The sequence below is a fragment of the Cheilinus undulatus genome, linkage group 9, assembly GCF_018320785.1.
Source record: "Cheilinus undulatus linkage group 9, ASM1832078v1, whole genome shotgun sequence".
NCBI classification, from domain to species: domain Eukaryota; kingdom Metazoa; phylum Chordata; class Actinopteri; order Labriformes; family Labridae; genus Cheilinus; species Cheilinus undulatus.
Window position 1 is genome coordinate 48,367,134 of NC_054873.1, and position 22,570 is coordinate 48,389,703.

Consider the following 22,570-nt stretch of genomic DNA (forward strand, 5'->3'; position numbering starts at 1 on the left):
TGATAGTTCCTTTCCAGATGTTAGAGCTGCCCACGCCATAGGCACTAATGCAACCCCATACCATCAGAGATGAACCGGCTGTATGCAGAAAATCTGATATTAAATGTAATACTTTTTAAGACCTTTCTCAAGACCCTGTTTACCCATTTTAAGACTCTATTACATCTTCATTTTCTAACCTGCTACATTAACAAAAGCACATATGGGTTCTGTGTTGATAGCAAGACAAAAATGTGACAACAAAGAAGAGAAAATGCCTACAGTTTCAGATTCTTCGATCAAACACTGCCTAATACCATAAGGAACCTGAATATGAAGCTTTTTTTTTTTTTAACTTAAGTGGCCTAAAAGTAGTGATACCACCATCTAGAAGTACGTATTTACAAGTTTGCACTGCATTCAAAGCTAAAAAGTAGAACGGCATACATTAATTTTCAAGAAACATAAAACAAGCTGTACAGTTCCCATTTCCGGATGCTTAAAATACTCCTGATATGTTTATATTTTCCGATCTGTAGTGTCAACGATCACTTTACTGTTGTGGCCATCAGTCTATGCAGACTGTGGCCTCTTTAATATCAAAATTAAAAATAACAAAATTCAGACCTCATATTTCTTCTTTTAAAAGCCTTAATTTTGGCCAAATTGATTTATCAAATGAATGGCAATTTAATATATTCATCAGCTTTTAGAAACACTAACACTAACACTCTGATGAAGTCCGTTGACCTTTGCCCTCATAACAAGCTAGGTGGTCCCTCTCCTCTTTAGTCAAATTAAATTTTGATTAATTTGACCACAGAACAGTTTTCCATTTAAATGAGCTTTGGCCCTGAGCTTTGTTTAAAATCACATTAATTCATTAATTAGTTGGAGTTTCCATCCTGCAAACTGTTGATTTTGGCCTTTATATCTTAACAAGCCCCCAACTAGGTCTTTATTTATCCAGGGCGTATTTACTTTCAATAAATGTGCATTACTTTAACACAGGGATGTCAGACTCAGTCACAGCAGGGGCCAAATTCTGAATTTGGGTCCAACCTGAGAGCCTAAGTGGGTGCAAATATCCCTTAAACTGTCAACCTCACCTTCACCAGTAACCAATTATAGGGGAAAAAAACAACAATGATGATAAATGATTTTGAGATTAAAAAGTCAAAAGTTAAAATCATAATTTTTCAGAGTTAAAAAACTAAATCTAATTTAAAACATGGATTTTAAAAGGTCAAAAGATGAGGTAAAAAAATTAAAACTTGAAGCAATAAGGTCAATATTTGGGAGTAAAATTTGTAGTTAGAAGTTTAAACGGTCAAGATATGAGAAAAAATTCTAAATAAAGAATTTAGGAGGGGAAAATATGAGATATAATTCAAAATCATGAGTTGTTAATGTTAAAAAATGAGATAGAATTAAAAATACTGAGTAATAAAGGGTCCAAAGATACAATAAAAATTTGAGATTTTAAATCAAAATGGTTATTATTTTGGATTAAAATTCAAAGTTAGGAGTTGAAAGTGTCAGAACATGAAATAAACTTCAAATTCATGAGTTTAAAATGTCAAAATGTGACTTAAAAAATTAAAATGGTGAATCTAAATGGTCAGAATATGAGATAAAAGTCAAAATTATGATTTGAAAAGGTGAAATGTGACATACAAAGTCAAAACCATAACTGAATTATAATCGTGAGCAAATTAGAAAACACAATTTTTTTTCCCACATTCCTGACTTATCAAATTATTTGAGTCTTTACTCAATCTTATTTTTATGACTTAATGGGGATATTTTCAATCATCAAGGTTAAATTTGAATTGTTGTACTGGGGGAAATCAGCAGACCTCATACCAGTGAGCCAGTTAACAGAAATATGATATGATCTGGTGGACTGGTTGCAACTGTATCATGGGCCGGATTTGGCCCCCAGGCCTTGAGTTTGACACCCCTGCCTTAAACACGTGTAATGCAGGTCTTTGGCTGCCTTCAAATCACTGCATCTAACTGTGGACCAACATCAGAGCTTTGATCCTGTAAATCATGACTTAAATTTACAATTAAAAATGCTAAAAATTATGACCTTAATCTTAAAACTTCAGTTATTTTTTTCTTTAACGTGGCCATTGAATGCATCATTTATCAGGCAGTGTAACCCTTTAAAATACATTTTAATTTTCAGTTATAATATGAACGCATGTGGGAAAATAGGTAAAACATTTATGCAACACAATATAACACATTTTACAGAAACCTTTAGCTTTTTGGATCATCTGTAATTACGGGAAACAAAAATAAAACAATGCTTAAAGTTGCTGCAATTTTCTAAGATACTTTGTATCAAGGCAGATTTAAGAGATCTGAAATAAATATTTTAATTTAAAAACACAGAATTATACTCTATAAAATACAGAAAACACAAACAGCCCAAAGAATAAAAGGTAATCAAATGATTCTAATGAACAAACAACATAAACATAGGCAAATAAAATACAGGGAAATAAATCAGCCCTGCAGTTCATGCTTTTCAAACTAGGTGCTTTTTGACTCTCCTGCAAGCATTTGATAAGAGAACTAAATACAAAAAACACAAGTTATTAAAGCACTGGTTCTCAGCTGGTTTGGCTCCAGGACCCACCGCCACCTACTTAAGAGAAATCATGACCACATTTTTTTAAGTTCCACTCAAATTCATTTAAGGAAAAATGTTGTTTGGATCCCAAATGGGAGAGGAAAGAGCAAACATGTTTAAAAAGTAAATTATTACAGAAGGATAAGCATACATACGTCTCTTTTTACTCTTTTTTTCACATCACATTTGGTTGAAATTGGGTTATTTTTTAAGGAATTCCCTCTTGTCTTAGGAGAGCCAGCTTTGTCATCCGAAGAAAAGGAGATACAGAAGTGGAAACCTTGAGACAAAAACTGAGATTTACCCGTCATCACAGGAAAACAACTAATAGATCGTGACCCACTAGAAGGAGCTTCAGGGACCCACTCTTGGGTCCCAACCCACCAGTTGAGAACCACAACTGTAAAGCAACATATTAGCCCTGTGAGTGAAATCCTCCCATCACCAAAAATAACTCAGTGAAGAAATCTGCAAAGTTTGACATTCATTAAATTTTACAGTTGTTCATGTTTTAGTGTTTTTGTTTTGCACTTGTACAGAAATAGAACTAAAGATAAATTAACACTGAATGTGAGATAAATAAAGTTAGTAATATGACAGAGAAAGAGATTAGTAAGCAAAAAAAAATCAAAAGCTAAGGGCAGGCATTTAGAAAGGAGTCAATCCCAGCTGTTATTAGGGGGTAAGACCTGGACAGGTGGCTATTCAACAACAGGACTGACAAAGACTGGCGACACACTAGATGGTTGTGGGAAACCAGGGGGCACGACTGGATTCAGGGCTTGTAGAGCCTGGTTATTGTGAAAATAATCCTCAAATGTGAGGAGTCAGATTTATCTTAAAGGGGACATATTTTACCTATTGAAGACAAGTTTATATTGTCCTCAGAGGTCCCCAAAACATGCCTGTGAACTTTGTTTCTGAAAAAACACTTCAGTATTGTATTTTTGTATGTCTGAAAACCAATCTTTTTCAGTCCTGCTCAGAATGAGCTGTTTTTGGGTCTGTGGCTTTAAATGTCAATGAGCTGTCTGACTCCACCCCTGACTCCGCCCCTCTCAGGAAATGGATGTGGCTTAATGGATGTGGCTCTCCTGATCCTCCTCTTAGCTGCCAGCTAAGAGGAGGATCTGGAGAGGAGGGCGGGACTTTCTTTCAAGTGGGGGCCAACTGAACCTGGGGGCGGTGCTTACTCCTTACATGACATCATAAGGGGAAAATCTGAGATCAGCTTGTTTCAGCACACATTTTCTGAAAGGTGGAGAAAGAGAGGGGGGAGGGAATGGATTTTTCTGATTCTTGGTAGGATTGTGGACAGGCCAGGAGCACATATTTTTGTTAGAAAAATCTGAAAAAGTGTATTTTGTATAATATGTGACCTTTGAGTTATATTAATTCACTTTTACTTGTACATTTAAAGTACAGTTAATTTACCTTTTTTAAAGTTTAATTGGGCTGTTTAAATCCAGCTCTTTACAACATGGTAAATGTTTTTCATCCACTGCAACTTTCACTTAGTTCTTGAATGCAATTTAATTTTTAATATGTTTAACAACCTGCAGGTTAGCCTAACTTTAGTGGTTATGAGTAAAAGTGGCTGTAAGGTGCACACTGAAGCAGGAACTGTTTGTCCACAATCAAATGATTTGAGCACAATGACAAAACCCTGAAAGTGATCAATCACTGTACCTTAAACTAATATGTTCTATTAACTCAAAAGCAGAGCTGAAATCTCTTATTTGCATTTTTAAGTTAATACAACCCTTTTTTCACCAACCTTTAAATGTTCAGTCTTACAGTGTAAATGGTGTTGTATTTATCTGGAGATCTGGAGATCTTATCTGGGTTGTTATCAAGAAAACAACCCACAATTTACTTCTCATACCAAAACAAAGTAAAAAAAAAACATATGGATCTATGCTCATTTAGGACTTCCTTGTGTTAAGGACTTTTTGACACTTGTTTTTGAATACACACACAAATTCATGACTTCATGTCAATTGCTTTGAAACCCATTTCTGGCTCACAACCCACCAGCAGAGAGCAACTGCTCTAGTGGGGACGCCATATGGTAAAATTGTTTTAATTTCCTTTACTCTTCAGTGCCATTTATCAAAAATTAAACCTAACTCCTTAAAGTGTTTCTTCAATTTTACTAATAATCAATAATGATGTTGTACCCACATAGTTCTTTGAGTGTCTTACTGCAAAAAGTCTATCATCGAGTCAAATTATCAAGATTTTTCATTGCTATTGATGTCAGAATATTTGTAGTTAAAATATGATTTATCTCCCAATATTTGAGGTTTCACTATTTTGCATTTAAAGCTGCATGGTTTTTTTTATTTTGGATTTTTGTACTGTCTTAAACTAAGGGTAGTTGACTTCCTTCTTTTATTTTGAAGGACAAAAAGGAACTGGATAGGCAAAAATTCACCACAGGAAAAGGAACTGGTAATGGACTGAAAAGGAAATAAATGTTGATAACACAAGGTCCAGATGACTTTGACTTGTCCACTGGGCTGTCTGCGAGGTTTTAAAGTGAATAAGACATAAAGGTGCAGTGGTGGACTTCTTTTACATCACTGTGGCTGCAGGGAGACGCTGACTTGGCTGAACCAAAGTGTGTTGAAAGGGACAACAAAACATGCTGATCACAATTAAAAATTATAAATGCACAAATTATAGGCCTTATTTAACTGTGAGTAATGCAGTAACCCTGGCAGCCCTCAGCATGTGTCTAAATAATCAAGAGTGGTCAAATTCACATTTTAAGCTTTTCTTCTCATTTGTCAAGTTAAATAAGTCTTTTGGTGTCACTTTATTTTAGAGCAAAATCTAATGTGACATATTAAAATGTTATTGGTATATATAATGTCATGAGAAGATCCAACCAGCCCTTAGCATCTCCTGCTGACCCCCAGATGATCAGGAACTGAACTTTGAAAGTCTGTGCTTATTCAGAGGATTCTGATGTTGAAAATCAGTTGAAACTCTCCATGTAATTGTGATTTCCCATGTTCTTATAATAGGTTCACACTGTAGCCGTACACATTGTGTAGTCGGCCTGAAGAGCCCATGTGACAAAGAAAGGGATAAATAAGAAACTCAAAGCTACAGTGAGACATTTAAAAAAGAAAAAGGAATCTAAGTTTGACTTTGATTTGATCAGCTGTACGTACTCAATCATCAACATATATATGCATTTTTACAAACAGTAAATAACTGGCGTGTTTAACAGTTTACTGTAGTGAAACCTTCGTGCCACATAACAGCGTGCACACGTGTTGTTGGTGTCTGTTTGCCCACAGTGCTACAAGGTGGAAGACTGAGTGAGAATCTGTTCTGCTGACAGTCAGAGTTCTGTCTCTGTGGCTCACATCACACGTCTCTGCTAGGGGTAGTGCTACTCTGTGTTTGTGTGTGAGCTGTTTAACTGTTAGCAGCAGGATTTCTTCTTCTCTGAAGGACTGCTGACCAGCTGCACCGTCTTCTCTTTCTCTCTGTCCTCTTGTTCTTTTAGGATCCTGGAGAAAAAAGGATGAAAAAAAAACACAAGTTGTTTGTGCTCAACCCTGGAAGTTTTCCACATAAACCACGCCTGCATGTTTACAACTTTCCAGCATCCCATGAGAAGACCGCTTTTGTCACACCAAACTCTAGAACTGTTTACTTTTGCAACACTGCATTATGGGTAATTCATTAAAATAGGCCCAGAGGTGCTTCAGGCTCTTGCTTCGGGCCCCAAGCCAGTAGGGGGCCAACAGGCGCTGACAAACTGTAAACACGGTCCATGGGAAGGCTCAGTATCTCTGATCTTAGTGACAACCCCTACAGCGATGGTGGCGCTGGCATATGAAGCATCAAAACTGCCTTGTAGTCCAAAATGTGCAAAGTTTGCAATGACAGTTGGAAACCTCCCTAAGGGGGCCCCACCTGACAACACTGACTTATTTAACAGTAAATCACTGAGTGCTGCTGGTCTCCACTATAAGGGACTGACAGTTTAATATCATAACTTTCACTACCATTACAGTGTGATGATTTTATTAATGTGGGACTGAGATAAATATCACTATTAATCTGATAATTTTACATCAAAATTAATTACAATATATCATGACAACATGAAAAAATGGCATAAAAAAGAGTACATACATTTATGCACATTCCAATTTAGGTGGCAGGGCAGTTTATTTAGAAAAATAAAATGCCCCAAAATGCCATGAACATTTGACTAAAACTCCACATGAATGAAGTGTTTAATTCTACATTCACTCTGCTAATGACCAAATGTTCTTTTCCTTTCAACATAAAACAAATCAAACATCTGTCTCTCTGTGGTGAGCAAAACAAATCATCTTGTAAGCCACAAATAGGCAAATAAATCCTCCATGTTTAGTCTAATAACTGTAATATTTGTTTGCTTGGCACACAAACTCACGACTAGAAGCCATAATTTCTGTCTTACCTGGCTAAAAGAACCATAGACTCCACCACATTATGTCCAGAGCAGGCGCTGCACTCAAAGAAACTCATCTGGCTGTCCTGAAAACAGAGACAACAAGGATGATAACAACACAGAATGGAAGTGCACTTAGTGTGAAATTACCATTTGAAAATCAGTAACAATAATTCAAATGAAATCTGAGCTACTGTCAGTTACTCCTTGTTCTTGATATATTGTTTAAGCACTTTTTATTTTTATCATAATAATTTGTACCATTTGATGTTCATTTAAATGTTCAATTTTCCATTTAGGATGGCTATTTGACAAGCCCACACAGTTTTCTGTGGCTTCTTCTGCACATTTATTCACTCTCTGGCTTCAGAATTATGATGATCTGCATGTATCGTATTTCTTGTTTTATTCTGTATTGTTCCTTCCTTTTCCTCAATATGCGTAATAAAATAAAGTAAAAAATCCTTACATATGGACTAAAAACAGCTCATTATAGTCTGTTAGTTTGACGCTCACACATCAGAAGAACTTAGACCATTACGGCGAGACATTATCTTTGTCAGAACAGAAATAAGTGCAAAAAGTTTCAAAACATGATCAGATCAAACTTCCAGTGAGGATTAGGGTAACTGTTAGGATACCAAAATTTAAAAGTCAAAAACCTGACCTGCAAAACCAGATAACAAAACGTCTAATAAAGCTGAGTAAACAGTCTGCTTGCAGTTAAAAAAAAACAAAAAAAAAAAAACAAAAACTTGTTAGCTACATATATGTAACATAGTTGAAGAAGCTACATTATCTACACAGGTAACCTAGCTATGTAATTCATGTAGCTAAAGCTACAGCAAATGAAGCTACATTCAGTATGCTACATTTGCTTAAGACAGCCTGTTTTTTTTTAATGCAGCTCACTTTAACTTTTGTTTGCTTTAGCTACAGCTATCACAGCTACATTGGCTAACATAGTAAGGTTAACTATGTAGTCAGAAACACTTTGCTAAAGCGACGGGTCTGTACATAATTTAATCCAGATTAGACCTCTGACCTTTTACAGTTCTACTTATGAAATGTTTCGTATGCCCTACTTGGGAATAGTACTACCCAGGGACCTCTGGTAATTTGTAATTATGTCATAGGATGTCTGTGTTTTTAATCCTGTGTGAATCAACCATGTCTGTAATTTGTGGTGTAAAAATTCCAGGGCAAATTAACGACCATATTTTAGCACAAATTCCAATCCCGTAGGAATCAGCAGCTCTGTAATTTAGGACAGTAATTTTGTTTTTTACGGCTTTGTGGCTTTTTGTACTCCTTTTTCTGATTTAAAAAAAGAGGCTTCACAGGACATTGAGAGCGAAGTTTTGACACCTACAGGTTACAAATAGTCCACATCTTTTAAGAATGAGATAATAGTTGCATAAAACTTCAGCTGTTTGAAAATGAACACCTATAAAAAATCACAGCCCATAAGAATGAATAAGAGTCTGAAAACTCCCTAAATGTGTCTTTTATTATGGGGTAATTTTACAGCCTTGTTTAATGGGTTTATTTTTGTTTTATATGTTTTACCTTCACTGATTTAGTTTTCAATTAACTGAATATTGCAGTTTTTGATGTTTTTGGTGTTGATTTTTAAAAATAAATTAATATCTAATTATTCTATTGCCTTTATTCTGCTGTTTTTTTCACTGTGTTCAGCCATGCTGATTCGTTAATCTTCCTGATCTCTGAGGGCTTCAGAAGAAAAATCTATTCAAAAATATGCTGAAAACATTTCTTAAGTATCACCATACATTCACATGGTCACCATAGAAACTACCACACACACCAGAGACAACTGTAATACAGAAATATTACTTTTTCTGTAACATCTTTTTCTTTCAGACAATAACTCTGTTAGACTACGATGTGTTTGCTGAGAACAGTGGCATTAACAGATTACACAGACCTTGGCAAGTCTTTCTCCCATTGCTCTCTGAACCTGCCTCTCGGTCTCTTTGTCCGTTTTGTTTGCCAAGAGCATGATGGGAATGTCTTCGCCTGCACTCTCCTGTGAAAGGAGAAAATTAAAGACTGATAACAAGAGGATCCATAGAGTGAGAAAGAAGTGTATAAAAACATAGCTGAAAAAAAATCATCAATATTTATCTTCTGTTCTCTGCAACACAAGGTATCATATGAAAGTGTAAATCCATTCTCCTCTTTACAAAGCTAACTTTTAAAGGAGGGATTTGCAGTTACTGCTGTACCTTTACACTCGTCAGCCACTGTCTGACAGCGGTGAAGCTCTGCTCCACTGTGATGTCATACATCACTACCACGCCGTCTGCCTTACGGAAGAACTGTTTGGTGATGCTCCGATACCTGCAGCAGAAAGAGGAGAAAGAAAAACAGATTAAGTCTCATTCAAACCTCAGAAGTCCTTTAAGGCCCCCTAGTGGCTGACAAAGTAATATCTTTTTCAAATTTCCGTATCTAAAACAATCCACATGAAAGTGCTTAGTGGGTTTCCACTCACCTCTCCTGCCCGGCTGTATCCCACATCTGCAGCGCCACCTGGCTGCTGTCCACAGTGATTGTCTTGACACTATAATCTATACCTACAGAGAAGAAAATGCCAGTCAGCACATTTTATTTCAACATAATTTAGACAGTAAGCAAAAACACTTAGCTCTATGGTCAACCACAGCGTTGGATGTGTTGCTGTCTTTGCTCACAGGAACAAAAAGTCTGTGTTTGTGTTAAACTTGTCGTACACACCCACGGTGGCCGAGGTGCCGGGGTGGAAACTGTCGTCACAAAACCGTCGGAGGAGGGACGTCTTCCCCACGCTGGAGTTACCCACCAGGACGATCTTAAAGAGGCGGTCAGGTGGTGACAGACCTCCCTCCTCCTGCAGAAAGAAAACAGCATTAATGCTTAACGAGGCTTTGATGGGCAGTTCAGTTATACTTTTATTATAAGCATGTAAATACCAGTAGAGTCACCTAACACTAACGATAGAACATTAATAGGAAGCCTATAAAACATCCAATGTTGAGAGTACACTAAAGAGCTTTTTGTGAACTGCAGCCCCAATTCCAAAAAAGTCGGGACACTGTGTACAATGTAGATAAAAAAAGAATGCAATGATTTTCAAATCTTACAAACCCATATATTATTCACAAAGGAATAAAAACAACAGATCAGGTGTTAAACTGAGACCTTTTAACAATGAATGAAAAATATTTGCTATTTTGCAACCAATTAGGTTTGGTATAAAAGGAGCATTTTAGAAAGGCAGAGTCAATCAGGAGTAAAGATAGGCAGAGGTTCACCAATATGCAAAAAATACTCCTAAACATTGTGGAATGCCTTCAGAAAGACATTCTACAATATAAAATTGTGAAGACTTTGAATATTCCACCATCTACAGTCCATAATATCATGAAAAGATTCAGAGAATCTGGAGAAATCTCTGTGAGCAAGGGACAAGGCTGAACGGGCCCTCAGGGGCCACTGCATTAAAAACAGACATGATTCTGGAGTGAAATCACTGCATGGGCTCAGGAAGACTTCCAGAAATCACTGTCTGTCAACACAGTTGGCTGTGCCATCCACAAATGACAGCTAAAGCTGGATCATGGAGAGAGGAAGCCACATGTGAACAGGATCCAGAAATGCCACCGTCTTCCCTGAGCCAAAGCTTATTTAAAATGGACATTGGAAAACTGCTCTGTGGTCACCTGAAGTAAAATGTGAAATTCTTTCTGGAAACCATGGATGCTGTGTCCTGCAGACCAAAGAGGAGAGGGAGCACCCAGCTTGTTCTCCTGGCTCAGGTCTAAAGCCTGCATCTCTGATGGTATGGGGTTGCATTAGTGCCTATGGCGTGGGCAGCTCTGACAACTAGAAAGGAACTATCAATACTGAAGAGGTTTTAGAGCAACATATGCTCCCATCCAGACAACGTCTCTGTCAGGGAAGGCTTTGACTATTTCAGCAAGACGATGCTCAACCATATACCACATCCATCACAACATCAAGGCTTCACGGGAGAAGAGTGCGGTCTTGAACTGGCCTGCCTGCAGCCTACTCTTTTGCCTATAGAAAACAGGGTATGCTCCACAATGGTAAACATGGCTCTGTCCTTATTTGATTGATTGATTTTAATTTGGACATAATACTCGATAACTTTCTAGCGAGAGAGAGGATTGACAAAAGGTCACTGGAGTTAAATTTAAACAAGTTACAAGGCTGCCTCATATGTGAGTAACTCTCTAGTAGATGACTATATAATATATTAGAAATCTAAGTCTCCTGTCTGAAAGGTTAAAAATTCAAAAGCCTGTTTTATACACAGTGTAGTATTTGTAGTCCACATTCTTACATTTATGCTGGTCTCTTTGCCGACAGGCTGACCTCTCGGAGATGTCGGGGGTTCACTCTTCTCTCCTGTCGACTTTTGCTGCTGGGCGGAGGAAGCATTCGGGTAAATGTCACTCATCACCAAGTCTATATTCTCGTCTCCAGAGGCTTCTTCCTCTTCACTGCACTCCTGGAGCGGGCTTTGAGCCTGACATTCCATCTGGAGTAAATGTGGGAGGTGGTCCTCCTCGATGGAGATGATCCTCCGGAGGTGTCCTCTGGCTGCACACGAGCCGTTGGTCAGATTGTGTCTCAGTTCCTCCTCATCCTCACTGCAGAAAGAAAACTTCATCAGAATCAGGATACTGGATGCCACACATTGAGCATACTTTTGTTAATGTTTTACCTCTTGAAGATGTTAGTGTTTGAATGTTTCAGAGCACTGATTGAAGGCCTCAGCTTCAAACTTGCCGTTTGCTTTGAATTCTTTGGTTTCTGCAGAAATGCAACGCTTTTCATATCACAGTGAAAATACAACGCTTTTCATATCACAGTGAAAATACAACGCTTTTCATAGCACAGTGAAAATACAACGCTTTTCATATCACAGTGAAAATACAACGCTTTTCATAGAACAGTGAAAATACAACGCTTTTCATATCACAGTGAAAATACAACACTTTTCGTATCACAGTGATGATTCCTTGTGGATTTTACATTAGTTATTAATTCTCTACTCATCTGTTATCACATTATTGTCTACGCCCTTTTACATATCAATGGAATGAGGGCAAGTGGAATTTATTATACATTTAAGATGCATCCTACCACAAAAGAAGGGTACAAACCTCATAGTAAATGTCTTTTTCATCCCGTAAATGTTTGTTCATTTCCCTGAAAACACAAAAAAATAGAGACCAAGTAAGAAGTGCAAGTCTTTTCATTAAATCCTTTAAATATGCAGCTATAAAGATGTATACCTATGACTAATACACTGCTGTAAATGAGTGTTTGATTCATAACTTAGCTCCATTTATTCTTCCTTGAATTTGACTGAAGGAAACAAAAGGAAATTAAAAAAATAGCATAAATTCATGAACTAATAAGGACAATTTATAGGAGAAAACACTACCTAACCCTGGATCTATCTTGGTGGGTCTATGATTAAACTTGGCTACTGAAGGCTTAATAATAAAATAAAAAAATTATGATATATTTTTCTCTTCTCTTGACCATTACCTTAAAAGGTCCAGCTGTTTGAGGAGGCTTTCTCTTTCTCGATGAAGTCCCTCTGTCAGTCTGTAGATTTCCCTGTTATGAACAAACATCCATTATAACCATAACTCTGAGACCAAAAAAGCAAAGAACGAACTTTACAGCGCTTGTGAAAAGTCTTTGCCCCCTCCTGATTTCTTTTTTTTTTTTTTTTTTTGCATAATTGTCTGATTTAAATATTCAGATCATCAAACTAATTTTAATCTAAGACAAAGACAACCTGAGTAAAATGCAGTATTACTATCATCATTTCATTTATTAAGGGAAAAAAGCCATCCAAACTTAACTGGCCCTGTGTGTAAAAAGCAATTGTCCCCTCAACCTAATAACCAGTTATGCCAGCCTTGGCAGGAACAACTGCAAGCGTTTGCAAGCAAGGAATTTTACAATGTCTTTCTTAAACATGTTTGTTTGCACCCGTCTCTTTGTACAGTCTTATGCTTTTTTCCATTTCAGGTCCATTTCTCATGAAATAAATTGGAGTGGTTGAGAACTGTTTGGAAATTTGAAGTAACCGATCTTAAACACTGTTCTACTGAGACTGATAAACTGCCTAAATATTCACATAAATACATACAATACAAATGTACTGGGATAAATAGGTAACAAAGCTGAAATTATGCAGAAATAGTAAGGTCAGGAAAGATAAAGGTGAACCTACATCTCCTTCTCCTCGTGGAGCCGCGTGGACTGCTCCTGTAGCAGACTCAGCTGGTCCTGAGCTAAGACCAGCTCCTGGCTGGTGTGCTCCAGCTCTCTGGCTAACTCGTCGTTGGTCTGCTTCAGCTTCACGTTCTCCACCTTTGTCTCATGTTGTTCACTGTGGAGGTCCTTACACTGAAGCTCCAGCTGGAGACAGAGAAACACACAGAAAAGGTACTAAAATCAGAGTAAAGTGCTGTAACATGCATGTTTATACCAAGACAAAAAAATGTTTTCAGTATCTGGGTAACTTGGTTATTATATGAAATAGTATTGACCAAAAATACAAAAAAATAAATTCTGGTAAGAAAAAAGCAGCTATAAGATTTAGATCAACAAACCTAAACAGAGTACTACATCTCTATGTTTGCTTACAGGTGACTCTTCAGGTTATGTCTAGCCCTCCTTTTTATTCCAACAACATCACTTCAGTTATGAAGTCTGTAAATACTTTAGAGCAGTGTTACTCAACACTGTTCAACCAGAGAGCCAAATTGCTGAAAAAATACATTTGCAAGAGCCACAATCTAAAGGGTGAAAAGTGGTGAAAAAATGGTGGAAAAAAAGGGTTAAAGTGGCAATTAAATTAAGTTAAAACTCAAAAATTGTCAAAAAGTAGGAAAAAAAGTGGCAAAAAATGAGTGAATGGGGCAGAATAGGCTTTAAAGAGCAAAAGCTAGGTGAAAAGTATAAATATGGAGAGAAAGGTGGCAAAAATGGGTGAGAAGTAACAAAAAAATGATACACATGTGGCAATAATGGCCAAAAAGCTGCCAAAAATGTGGCAAAAAATGAGTAAAAGGTGACTAAAATGGTCAAAATGCAGCAAGAAGTGGCATAAAAAAATTGTCGAATAGGGGCATAATAGGCATTAAAGAGCAAAAACGAGGTGAAAGGTGGTAAAAATGGAGAGAAAAGGTAGCAAAAATGGCTGAGAAGTAACAAAAAAAATATACATGAGGCAAAAATGGTCAAAAAGCTGCCAAAAATGTGGCAAAAAATGAGTGAAAAGTGACTAAAATGGGCACAAAGCAGCAAAGGGTAGCAAAAGTGGGAAAAAAGAGGCATTTAATTGCAAAACACAGCTTAAATGGGCAAAAAAGTAGCAAAAATTTCAAAAAAGGGAAAAAATGCTAATTGCAAAAAGCAGAACAGAAGTGGCAAAAACTGTTGAAAAAGGGCAAAAATGTGATAAAAGTGGCAAAAATTGGTGGGGGGTGGCAAAAGACGTTGCAAAAAGTGGCAAAAAAGGGAAATGAATGGGCAAACAATTGTAAGTAAGTAAAATAAAGGTTGGCTTTTAAGTCTGATAATTAAAGCCTTCTGTAAAAGTGAGAAAAACTGATTAATGTGACTTGCAGTGGAAAGGGAAGGTCAACGTTTCCCTTTATTACGATTTTCTGGGGGAATTATATTTCAAATGCAGACGTAAAAGAGCCACAAATCATCACAAAAAGAGCCACATGTTGAGTATGACTGCTTTAGAGCGAATCCCTCCACTCACCCTCCTCTGTTTCTGAAAGAGCTGCTCCAGCTCCTTCTCCTTACTGGACAGCTGCATCTCCAGTTCCTGACTGCGGGACAGGTACCTCTCATAATCCTGTATTAAAGGGTAATAGACAAAGACAAACATCTCAGGTGATCAGTCAGAAGAAAAGGTTCAATAAAATAAGAACAGAAATTGTACCTGCAGCACAATCCTGTCCTTTTCATTTTTGATTTGTTGCTCCATTTCCTCATAGAGCCGCTGGATCTCATCATCATGTGTTGCTGCTTTCCTGTAGGGATCAAATTTTATACTTAGTTTATTCCTTACAATAAGCTTGCAACACTTCCTTTATAAACGTATCCTTATGTTGATTTATGGTGAGGTTCTGAGAGACCATGCCGATATTACACTCAAAATCAAATAAGCAAAGATGCCTCTGACCTTTTTAAGGCATTCTCCATCTCTCTCTTCTCCTGATTGGCTTCAATGATCTGTGATGTCACTCTAGCCAGGAAGTCTTCAAAATTGGATAAAAGGTGGGGTTCATCCCGCCGTAGCTGGGCCCATAAAGTGCGCACCTCTGCAGGACTGATGGAAAAGATAGAATTCAGTTATGCTTTACATTATTCCCAGGACTATCAAACACAAATATATACTCAATGTTAATTATGGAGCTTTGGTGTTCATCAGAGACTAAACACCTCTTCTATCAGCTCTGTCGTCAGTCTTTAATCTGTTTTGTTTTTAAATCTGCTTGTTTTACAGCATTACATACATCCCTGTCCTTTCTCCTCAGATTGTTCTGGTCTCCTTTCTTCTTCACCTTAGAGCAGTCTGCAGTCTGTATAACGGACGAGGAGAGGGAAACACTCACACTCTGAGTGAGACCTGGTTTGCTCTCCTTATAAGACCTCTACCTCTCCTTTTTCCGAATGCATGTCAGAGTTACTGGGTTTTCTTGTTTGAATCTGGGCTGTAGCTTGCCAGTATTCTTGTTTGATGTGTTTTCTTTTAATTATTCATTAGTTAGTTTTATTAGGCAGAGAAGCAGGACATGGTGTGGTCCTAAGACACATAGCTGGGTTTTGCAAATTAATTACTCAGTTTCCATCAGTATGTTGTCTCTTTTTACTAGCTGGTAAGGGAAGCAGCTTTTAAAACTCTTTATCCAAACTGCTGAATGCTCCATAAGTCTTCTATCAAGGCTGACTATTTTATTGGACATAGTTTGTTAATTTTTATCAGTATTCTTTAAGATCTAGTTCCATATTAAAAGTTAGTTCATGTTAAAGCTGCCCCAAACCAACTGGCTTTAACAGGAGAGTTTTTAGATCAGTATGATTGTTTGGTGATTAAGAAGGCAGCTTACTGTCCACTGTGTCTACCGAAGGATCCCTACGTTCTCAACAAAGAACCTTCAGTGATTAACTGCATTGATTGATACTGCACAGAAGAATCATAACTGCTATATTAAATACTTTAATGTGTGTTTTAAGGTCTACAACAAATGCACTGCACAGATATTGACTATAAGCAGTGTTAAATATCTAAATTTGCGTTAAAGTTTGTTGTGATGACAGAAACGTAATAATCATGTTACTATGTACACACAGAAACAATGCAGTGTGTCTGTAAGCTTTGATAAAGCCAAACAAATCCTTGTTAGACTTTTCAACAGTTACGTAAACTTCAGCTGTGTTCAGCATCGATGTGTGTCAGCGCTGCACAAACTGATCTGTTGTGAAGCATCACCCTGAGCTGATCTGGTCTGCAGAGGCCAATAGGATGTGTAAATCTGGCATCCACCGCAGCCGCTGTTTACTTTTATCGAGCTGGAGATGTTTGTTAAAGGTGAGTCCAGTCATGCATTTGATCACATCCTGTCCTCAGACCTCTTTGTGTCTCATAAAGAAATGTCCAAACAGACCTCTGCTATGGTAACTATTGACCTGTTATCTTTGGCTGAAGTACCAGTGCAGAGACCAAAGCTTTTGATCAGTTTAAATGACGAGAATCTTCTTTTCTCACAAGTTTTTGGTGAGATTTTAAGTATGCAATACTTTCCCAACAAGTTACTGTCGTGTATACTGTAACTACAATCTGCCAGACTGTAGCTGAATGAAATCTCTACTCAGAATCCACTGCACATGAATCTGTTTAAAATTCTCTCAGAATGCAGAAATCTTGTGTTTCTTTGTGCAACATTCATATTAAAGACACTAGTGTTAATCCAACAACTCTCTTAGAGTTCTCTTAGAGCTTCATCTCGTGTTGTATTCATAATAGGACCACTCAATAATGGTAAAATCATAATTATGACTACAGCTATTGATATCGAGATCATTATTATTATCAAACACAATCACTCACTGATTTTACAAACACATTTACATTCTGACAACTTTCCAAACAAAAATACATGTAAAAATACCAGAGATGCACATTATTGTTTTTTTGTTTATATCTCATATACCGATATTTACAAATTTGTTTTGTATCACTATTAATACTGATGTAGACATGTAGTTCAGACCTAAACTTCAGTCCTAAGAACACACTTTAAAGTTTAAGTAATGAAGCTGAACACAGAAAAAGACTCCAGCTGTTGAAGGTCCATTAATCCTGCACAAAACTCCAAACATATTTGTATAAACAGCCAATATTTACAGTCGGTGTATGCACAGTAGGTACGGGCTAAAATTTTCATATCTTCTGCCCATATCATGCACCCCTTAAATAAACGGTACATACAAATAATAATAAATAAAAGTAAATGAACTGTGTTTTGTGGTAGTTGTATTTTACTTGTGCCTAAAATTTGGCAGCAAACAATAAAACATTAACCAAACAACAAAATTTGAGGACAAAATGAGCACAGCAGTTCAGAATTTCATAGCACACTGAGTCTGTTATTCTTGGATGCATTTTTGGATCCTGTATCAGATTTTTTTTTTTTTTTTAAATAGCATCATGGACATATATTTTTCTCACAAAGTTCAATGTGTTTATAAGGGGTGGGAATCACTAGTGACCCCACAATATTATGAAGATACTTGGGTCACGATTAGATACTATTGTGATTTTAAACATTTTGCAATACAGTGAGTATTGTGATAACATATATTGTGATATATTCCTTTTTTTTTTCAACTGTTTAGCTGATTTAGCATCAGTCTTGCCCTTATGTCTGTCATATTTCCGCAGTATTTTATTTTCATGTAACACTTCTTGCAAACCTCATGTGTCGTGTCCATCTCACTCGTGCCCTGCTTGCATTCTAATGTCCTGCCCCGGTGCTGCCATGTTTGTTGAACTAACTTTCTCCTGCTTTATGACCGTCACCTCTGCCAACATCACTGAACAAACAATTGTCCAACCAATTAATTTTATTTTCCATTATCACAGACTTCAGTTCATATAAGCAATTAATTTGAATAAAATCCATACTTGGGGAACAATACAGTATATCAACAGACAAAATATCGCGATACTATACTGTTTTTTTCTCCCACCCCTATAGTGTTAAGTTTCTTTTCACTGGGAAAATTGAGCCAAAACGGTCTCATACTGCAAAAAAAAAAAAACAAAACAAAAAAAAAAAAAACGTGAGGTCTCAAGCACAGCACTGTGCCAAGTTTGAGGGAGAACATCTTCTCAATAGCAAACTCTCTCTGTTATGTGGCTGTGGGTTCTGGTGTTTATCTTTTATGTTTGAAGGTTGATTTTCACACCATACATGAGCACAGTGTTGTTCAAACTCAGTAGTGGCTAAAGTGAAGTTTCAGTGGAAGAGAAAGAGAAAGAGAGCTGCAGCCGCAGCTTTAAATTGTCAACCACCAACTTAAAAGACTTGATCAGCTGCAAAACAATACGCTAAGTTTTGGAGTTAGTTTGCAAACAAAAGTAATCACATCATTAGAGTGTATGTCTTTTTAATGTGCAGTGATATCAGACGAAAACTGAGATAGTGTGTAAAAGCTCTGAGTGTTTTATCTTTAAGAGTTGTTTTCCTGATCACAGGGAGCTAAAATCTTACCTTAAATTGAAAATGGACTAATGTGTAAAAATATATTTTATGTTCTGTATCCAATCCGATCCAAATTTATTTATAAGGCACATTGAAAAACAACAAAATGTTGGCCAAAGTGCTGTACAGTAAAATTAAGAACAATAAAACACAATTAAAAAAAGGACCAATGTAAAAACAGTATGACTATGTCAGTTATTCTCCTGTTTGAAGCTTCTCCTGCCTGTCTTGTGAATGCTTCTGTATAAATAACACTGGCTTGACTTTTGCAGTTTGACATAACATTAAAAACCTATCAAACAGCCTTGAATATCTAAACAGCCACACACACAGAAGAGACCAGAGAGTGTTCAGACAGAGCACAGGAACGGCTCAGCTCCAGAGTGGAAACTTTAAACTCTTGTTTCATTTGCTCAGCTGTTCAGAGTCTCAGGCTTTGTCTCTGAAAATCTGCTGTGGAGTTTAGACTTAGCGGAGGTGTTGACAAAGTGGGAAAAGACATCGTGTTGTAAAAACAAGAAGAAAGTATGCCTGTACATTTCTCAGTGCCAAAAAAACCTGACTGAATCCTAACGAGGTTTTCTTAAGGGGATATTTTTGGAGAAAAACAGGGCCACATCCACAGTACACAAAGCTGCCCATCTTCTGGCCTAACTTTACTGTAAGGAGAAGCAGACACAGCTGTAGTACTCACTCTTCAAAGACACTATTAGCACCCAGGCTCTCCATGAGCATGCTGAAGTGCTTCTCCTCTTCATCCTCATCCCCTTTCACTGGACTCTCCTCCCACTGGCTCTGGTACAGGACCTCTGCAGGACTTTTACCCCTATTTTTCTCCCCCATGTCTCTCTCTACAGACGTCTTCTGGCTGAACAAAAACTCACCTAAAAAACATAAAGACAGAAATCAGGTGAACCCTACCAATGATACAGCAGACCCTGTTTTACCGTTTGAATGGAAACGTACTGAAGCCGGAGGAGAACTCGTCCAGGGTGAGGTATCCATTGGCGTCAGAATCAAGAGTGTCAAACACGTTCTCCAGCTCCTCGGCACTGAGAGGGAGCCCGCCGTTCAGCCTCTATTTAACAAGACACAAAACACAGCTGCTACTGGCAAGAACAAAGCGTCAAGGACGTTAACTATAGCGTAGCTATAACAACTGCTGAGGACAGGCATCGAGCAGCGGCTAATGTACAAGGAAACAAACATATCAAGTAGTTGAAAATAGACTAAATTAGCCCTAACAACTCAGGATGTGACTCACATAGTAAACAACCTCTTTTTCATTCTTATTCCCAGAGTAGAAGAATGGCCGTGACTGTTTTTCACAACACTTACAGATGGTCTGAGTTCAATTTCAGTAATCGTTACGAAATCTAAGAAGAGGTAGCATAAGGAGAGACTGTCTCAGAGAGAGGCTAATCATCATCAGGATGCTGAGCTTTCTACCTTTTATGATCAGACATATAAAAGGTATGATGACCAGTGAAACCCACATACTAGATCTGGCTAAATCAAATGTGTATGTAATCCTGAAATAGATTATGAAATAATCAGTTAAACACATGAACAGCTGGGCTCTTCTGGTGCAGCTGCACTCTTTAATGTTTGGACACTGAGCAGCTCTACAGGCACAGATGTTTGATTTTTAAGAGCCCTTTAAAAGATTATTTTAAGTACACTTGGATGTTGATTTAATAAGAGAAGAGCGATGGTAAATGTTACAGAGGGAGACGTTTACACTGATTGGGGCTTTCTAGTGGGCTTTAAGTTCTGCACACTGATAATATTCACCTTCCCTATTCATTTAAAGCAGAACCAAAACTTCTTATATTTAAACTTCAGAAAATGTCATAACTTGGCCCTGAGGTGTTCATGCTTCCTATTTTCACCTTGTTCCTGTGTTTTCTCCTCCTCTCTCTGTGATTGTTGATACTTGGGTACAGTTTTGCTGAGAGGGAGATGGAGGCTGTGAAATAATGGAGATGGAATGGTAGTAGCCCTAGGCAAGGGTATTGTGACAAACCTAAATTCAGAGTACGTTTTGTTTTCAGTTGCCGCTGTTTGTAACCAGGGCTGCACGGCGGTGAAGGGTTTAGCACGGGTGCCTCACAGCAAGAAGGCCCCTGGTTCGCTTCCCAGTCAGGGCCTCTCTGTGCAGAGTTTGCATGTTCTCCACGTGCATGTGTGGGTTCTCTCCGGGTACTCCAGCTTCCTCCCATCACCAAAAACATGGACATTAGGTTAGCTGATGACCCTAAATTGGCAGTCTGTGTGAGTGTGAGCGTGCCTGGTTGTCTGTCTCTATATGTCAGCCGTTAGACTAAATGGATAGGTTCGCGAACCCCAATGGGATAAGCGGTAGGGCTGAACAATTTGGGAAAAATAATCTAATTGTGATTTTTTTTTTAACCAATATTGCAATTGCGATTTGATAGGCAATTATTTCTTTAGTTCCTCATCTCATGCATTTTCCAACAAAAACAAGCAATAACTCATTCTATACTATAACCAACACAACATTGGACTGAACTAGGGCTGAACAATTTTTTAAAAAAATTTCTTATTATGATGATTTCAACTCATTTTGTAAATTAGATATGAACTGTTTTATTAAAAGGAATGATGACTTTCATACAATTCTCATATTAAATAAGAAAAACATACAGAAATGAAGAAAACAGGATTTTTTTGCAATCTAAAAATCCAATTCTAAATATATGGCACTTGAATGACTGCATGATATTTAATGCATAACATCTCTGCTGCAAAAAATATCTAAACTGGTAGTTTGACACAAATTTGAGGTCAAAGGAATATTGCATCTTCTACGATTTAAAAATTGCAGCAGGCTATATTGCGATTTAATCTCATTTTGCAAATATTTGCCCAGAAATGTACGGATGGATGTTAGTAACCAGGGCTTCACATTTACACCAGCCAGATAGCCAAATGCAGGTAGATTTTAGCATAAAAGAGTGATTTTTAACTAGCCTCTTTGGCCAATGAACCATCAACCTATGTTTTACTCTGCTTTTCTGTTAACACCAGTGTTTATGATATTGACCCTTGTTGCAGGGAGGCAGATCTGCACAAGGGTCAAATTTCCCCCCATAAATGTCTGCAAAGCGGATAATCTCTTCGGTCTTGTGCGTACACAGTAGCATGGGCTTTTATGCTGCATAAACAGTTATACACACCTCCACACACACACTGACATGTTGGTAGTGTAGACTTCAGGCTTCTACCTGTAGAGGCTAGAGCATTTCAGAATACTGGATGATAAACACAGACCTGAGCTCTACTTGTCAGTGTTGTTTGCAGGGATGTGCAGTGTGTTTCAATATGGTATAATAGACATTCCCGTAACAATTTTTGTTTATAGAGTAAACCTCCTAATAAAACCTCCATATGTGCATGCATAAGGACATAAGTGACTCCACATCACAGCCTCTGTGTGTGTGTCTCTCTCTCTATAATGAGTCATTCGGGCTCTCTTCTTCAAGTGTTTACACATGTGCTGTTTGGCAAAGCATGATGTGACAACAGAACAGCCTACCATTGGTTTTCACAGCCCAGTCACAATGCATTCTGGGATACAAACAGACAATATGGCGATAACGTTAGGCACTAACTGCAGGAACG

The 22,570-nt window shown here is 37.6% G+C and overlaps 1 protein-coding gene across 3 annotated transcripts in view; it reads right to left on the reverse strand.

Moving 5' to 3' along the window:
• Positions 1-3,974: 3,974 nt before the first annotated feature.
• cracr2aa (calcium release activated channel regulator 2Aa) overlaps positions 3,975-22,570 on the reverse strand; it is a 37,938-nt gene continuing 19,342 nt past the window's right edge. For 2 of the 3 annotated variants that reach the window (XM_041794757.1, XM_041794758.1), the window contains exons 4-19: positions 19,892-20,003; positions 19,620-19,809; positions 15,340-15,486; positions 15,097-15,187; positions 14,914-15,009; positions 13,369-13,556; positions 12,672-12,743; positions 12,281-12,326; positions 11,839-11,927; positions 11,455-11,764; positions 9,846-9,978; positions 9,604-9,685; positions 9,335-9,449; positions 9,034-9,135; positions 7,095-7,171; positions 3,975-6,150 (exon numbers count right to left, since the gene is read on the reverse strand). In XM_041794757.1, the coding sequence (XP_041650691.1) occupies positions 6,063-6,150; positions 7,095-7,171; positions 9,034-9,135; positions 9,335-9,449; positions 9,604-9,685; positions 9,846-9,978; positions 11,455-11,764; positions 11,839-11,927; positions 12,281-12,326; positions 12,672-12,743; positions 13,369-13,556; positions 14,914-15,009; positions 15,097-15,187; positions 15,340-15,486; positions 19,620-19,809; positions 19,892-20,003 (1,938 nt within the window). In that variant the 3' untranslated portion in view covers positions 3,975-6,062. The remainder of the gene's footprint in view (positions 6,151-7,094; positions 7,172-9,033; positions 9,136-9,334; positions 9,450-9,603; positions 9,686-9,845; positions 9,979-11,454; positions 11,765-11,838; positions 11,928-12,280; positions 12,327-12,671; positions 12,744-13,368; positions 13,557-14,913; positions 15,010-15,096; positions 15,188-15,339; positions 15,487-19,619; positions 19,810-19,891; positions 20,004-22,570) is intronic. The other variant, XM_041794759.1, reaches the window with a different exon arrangement.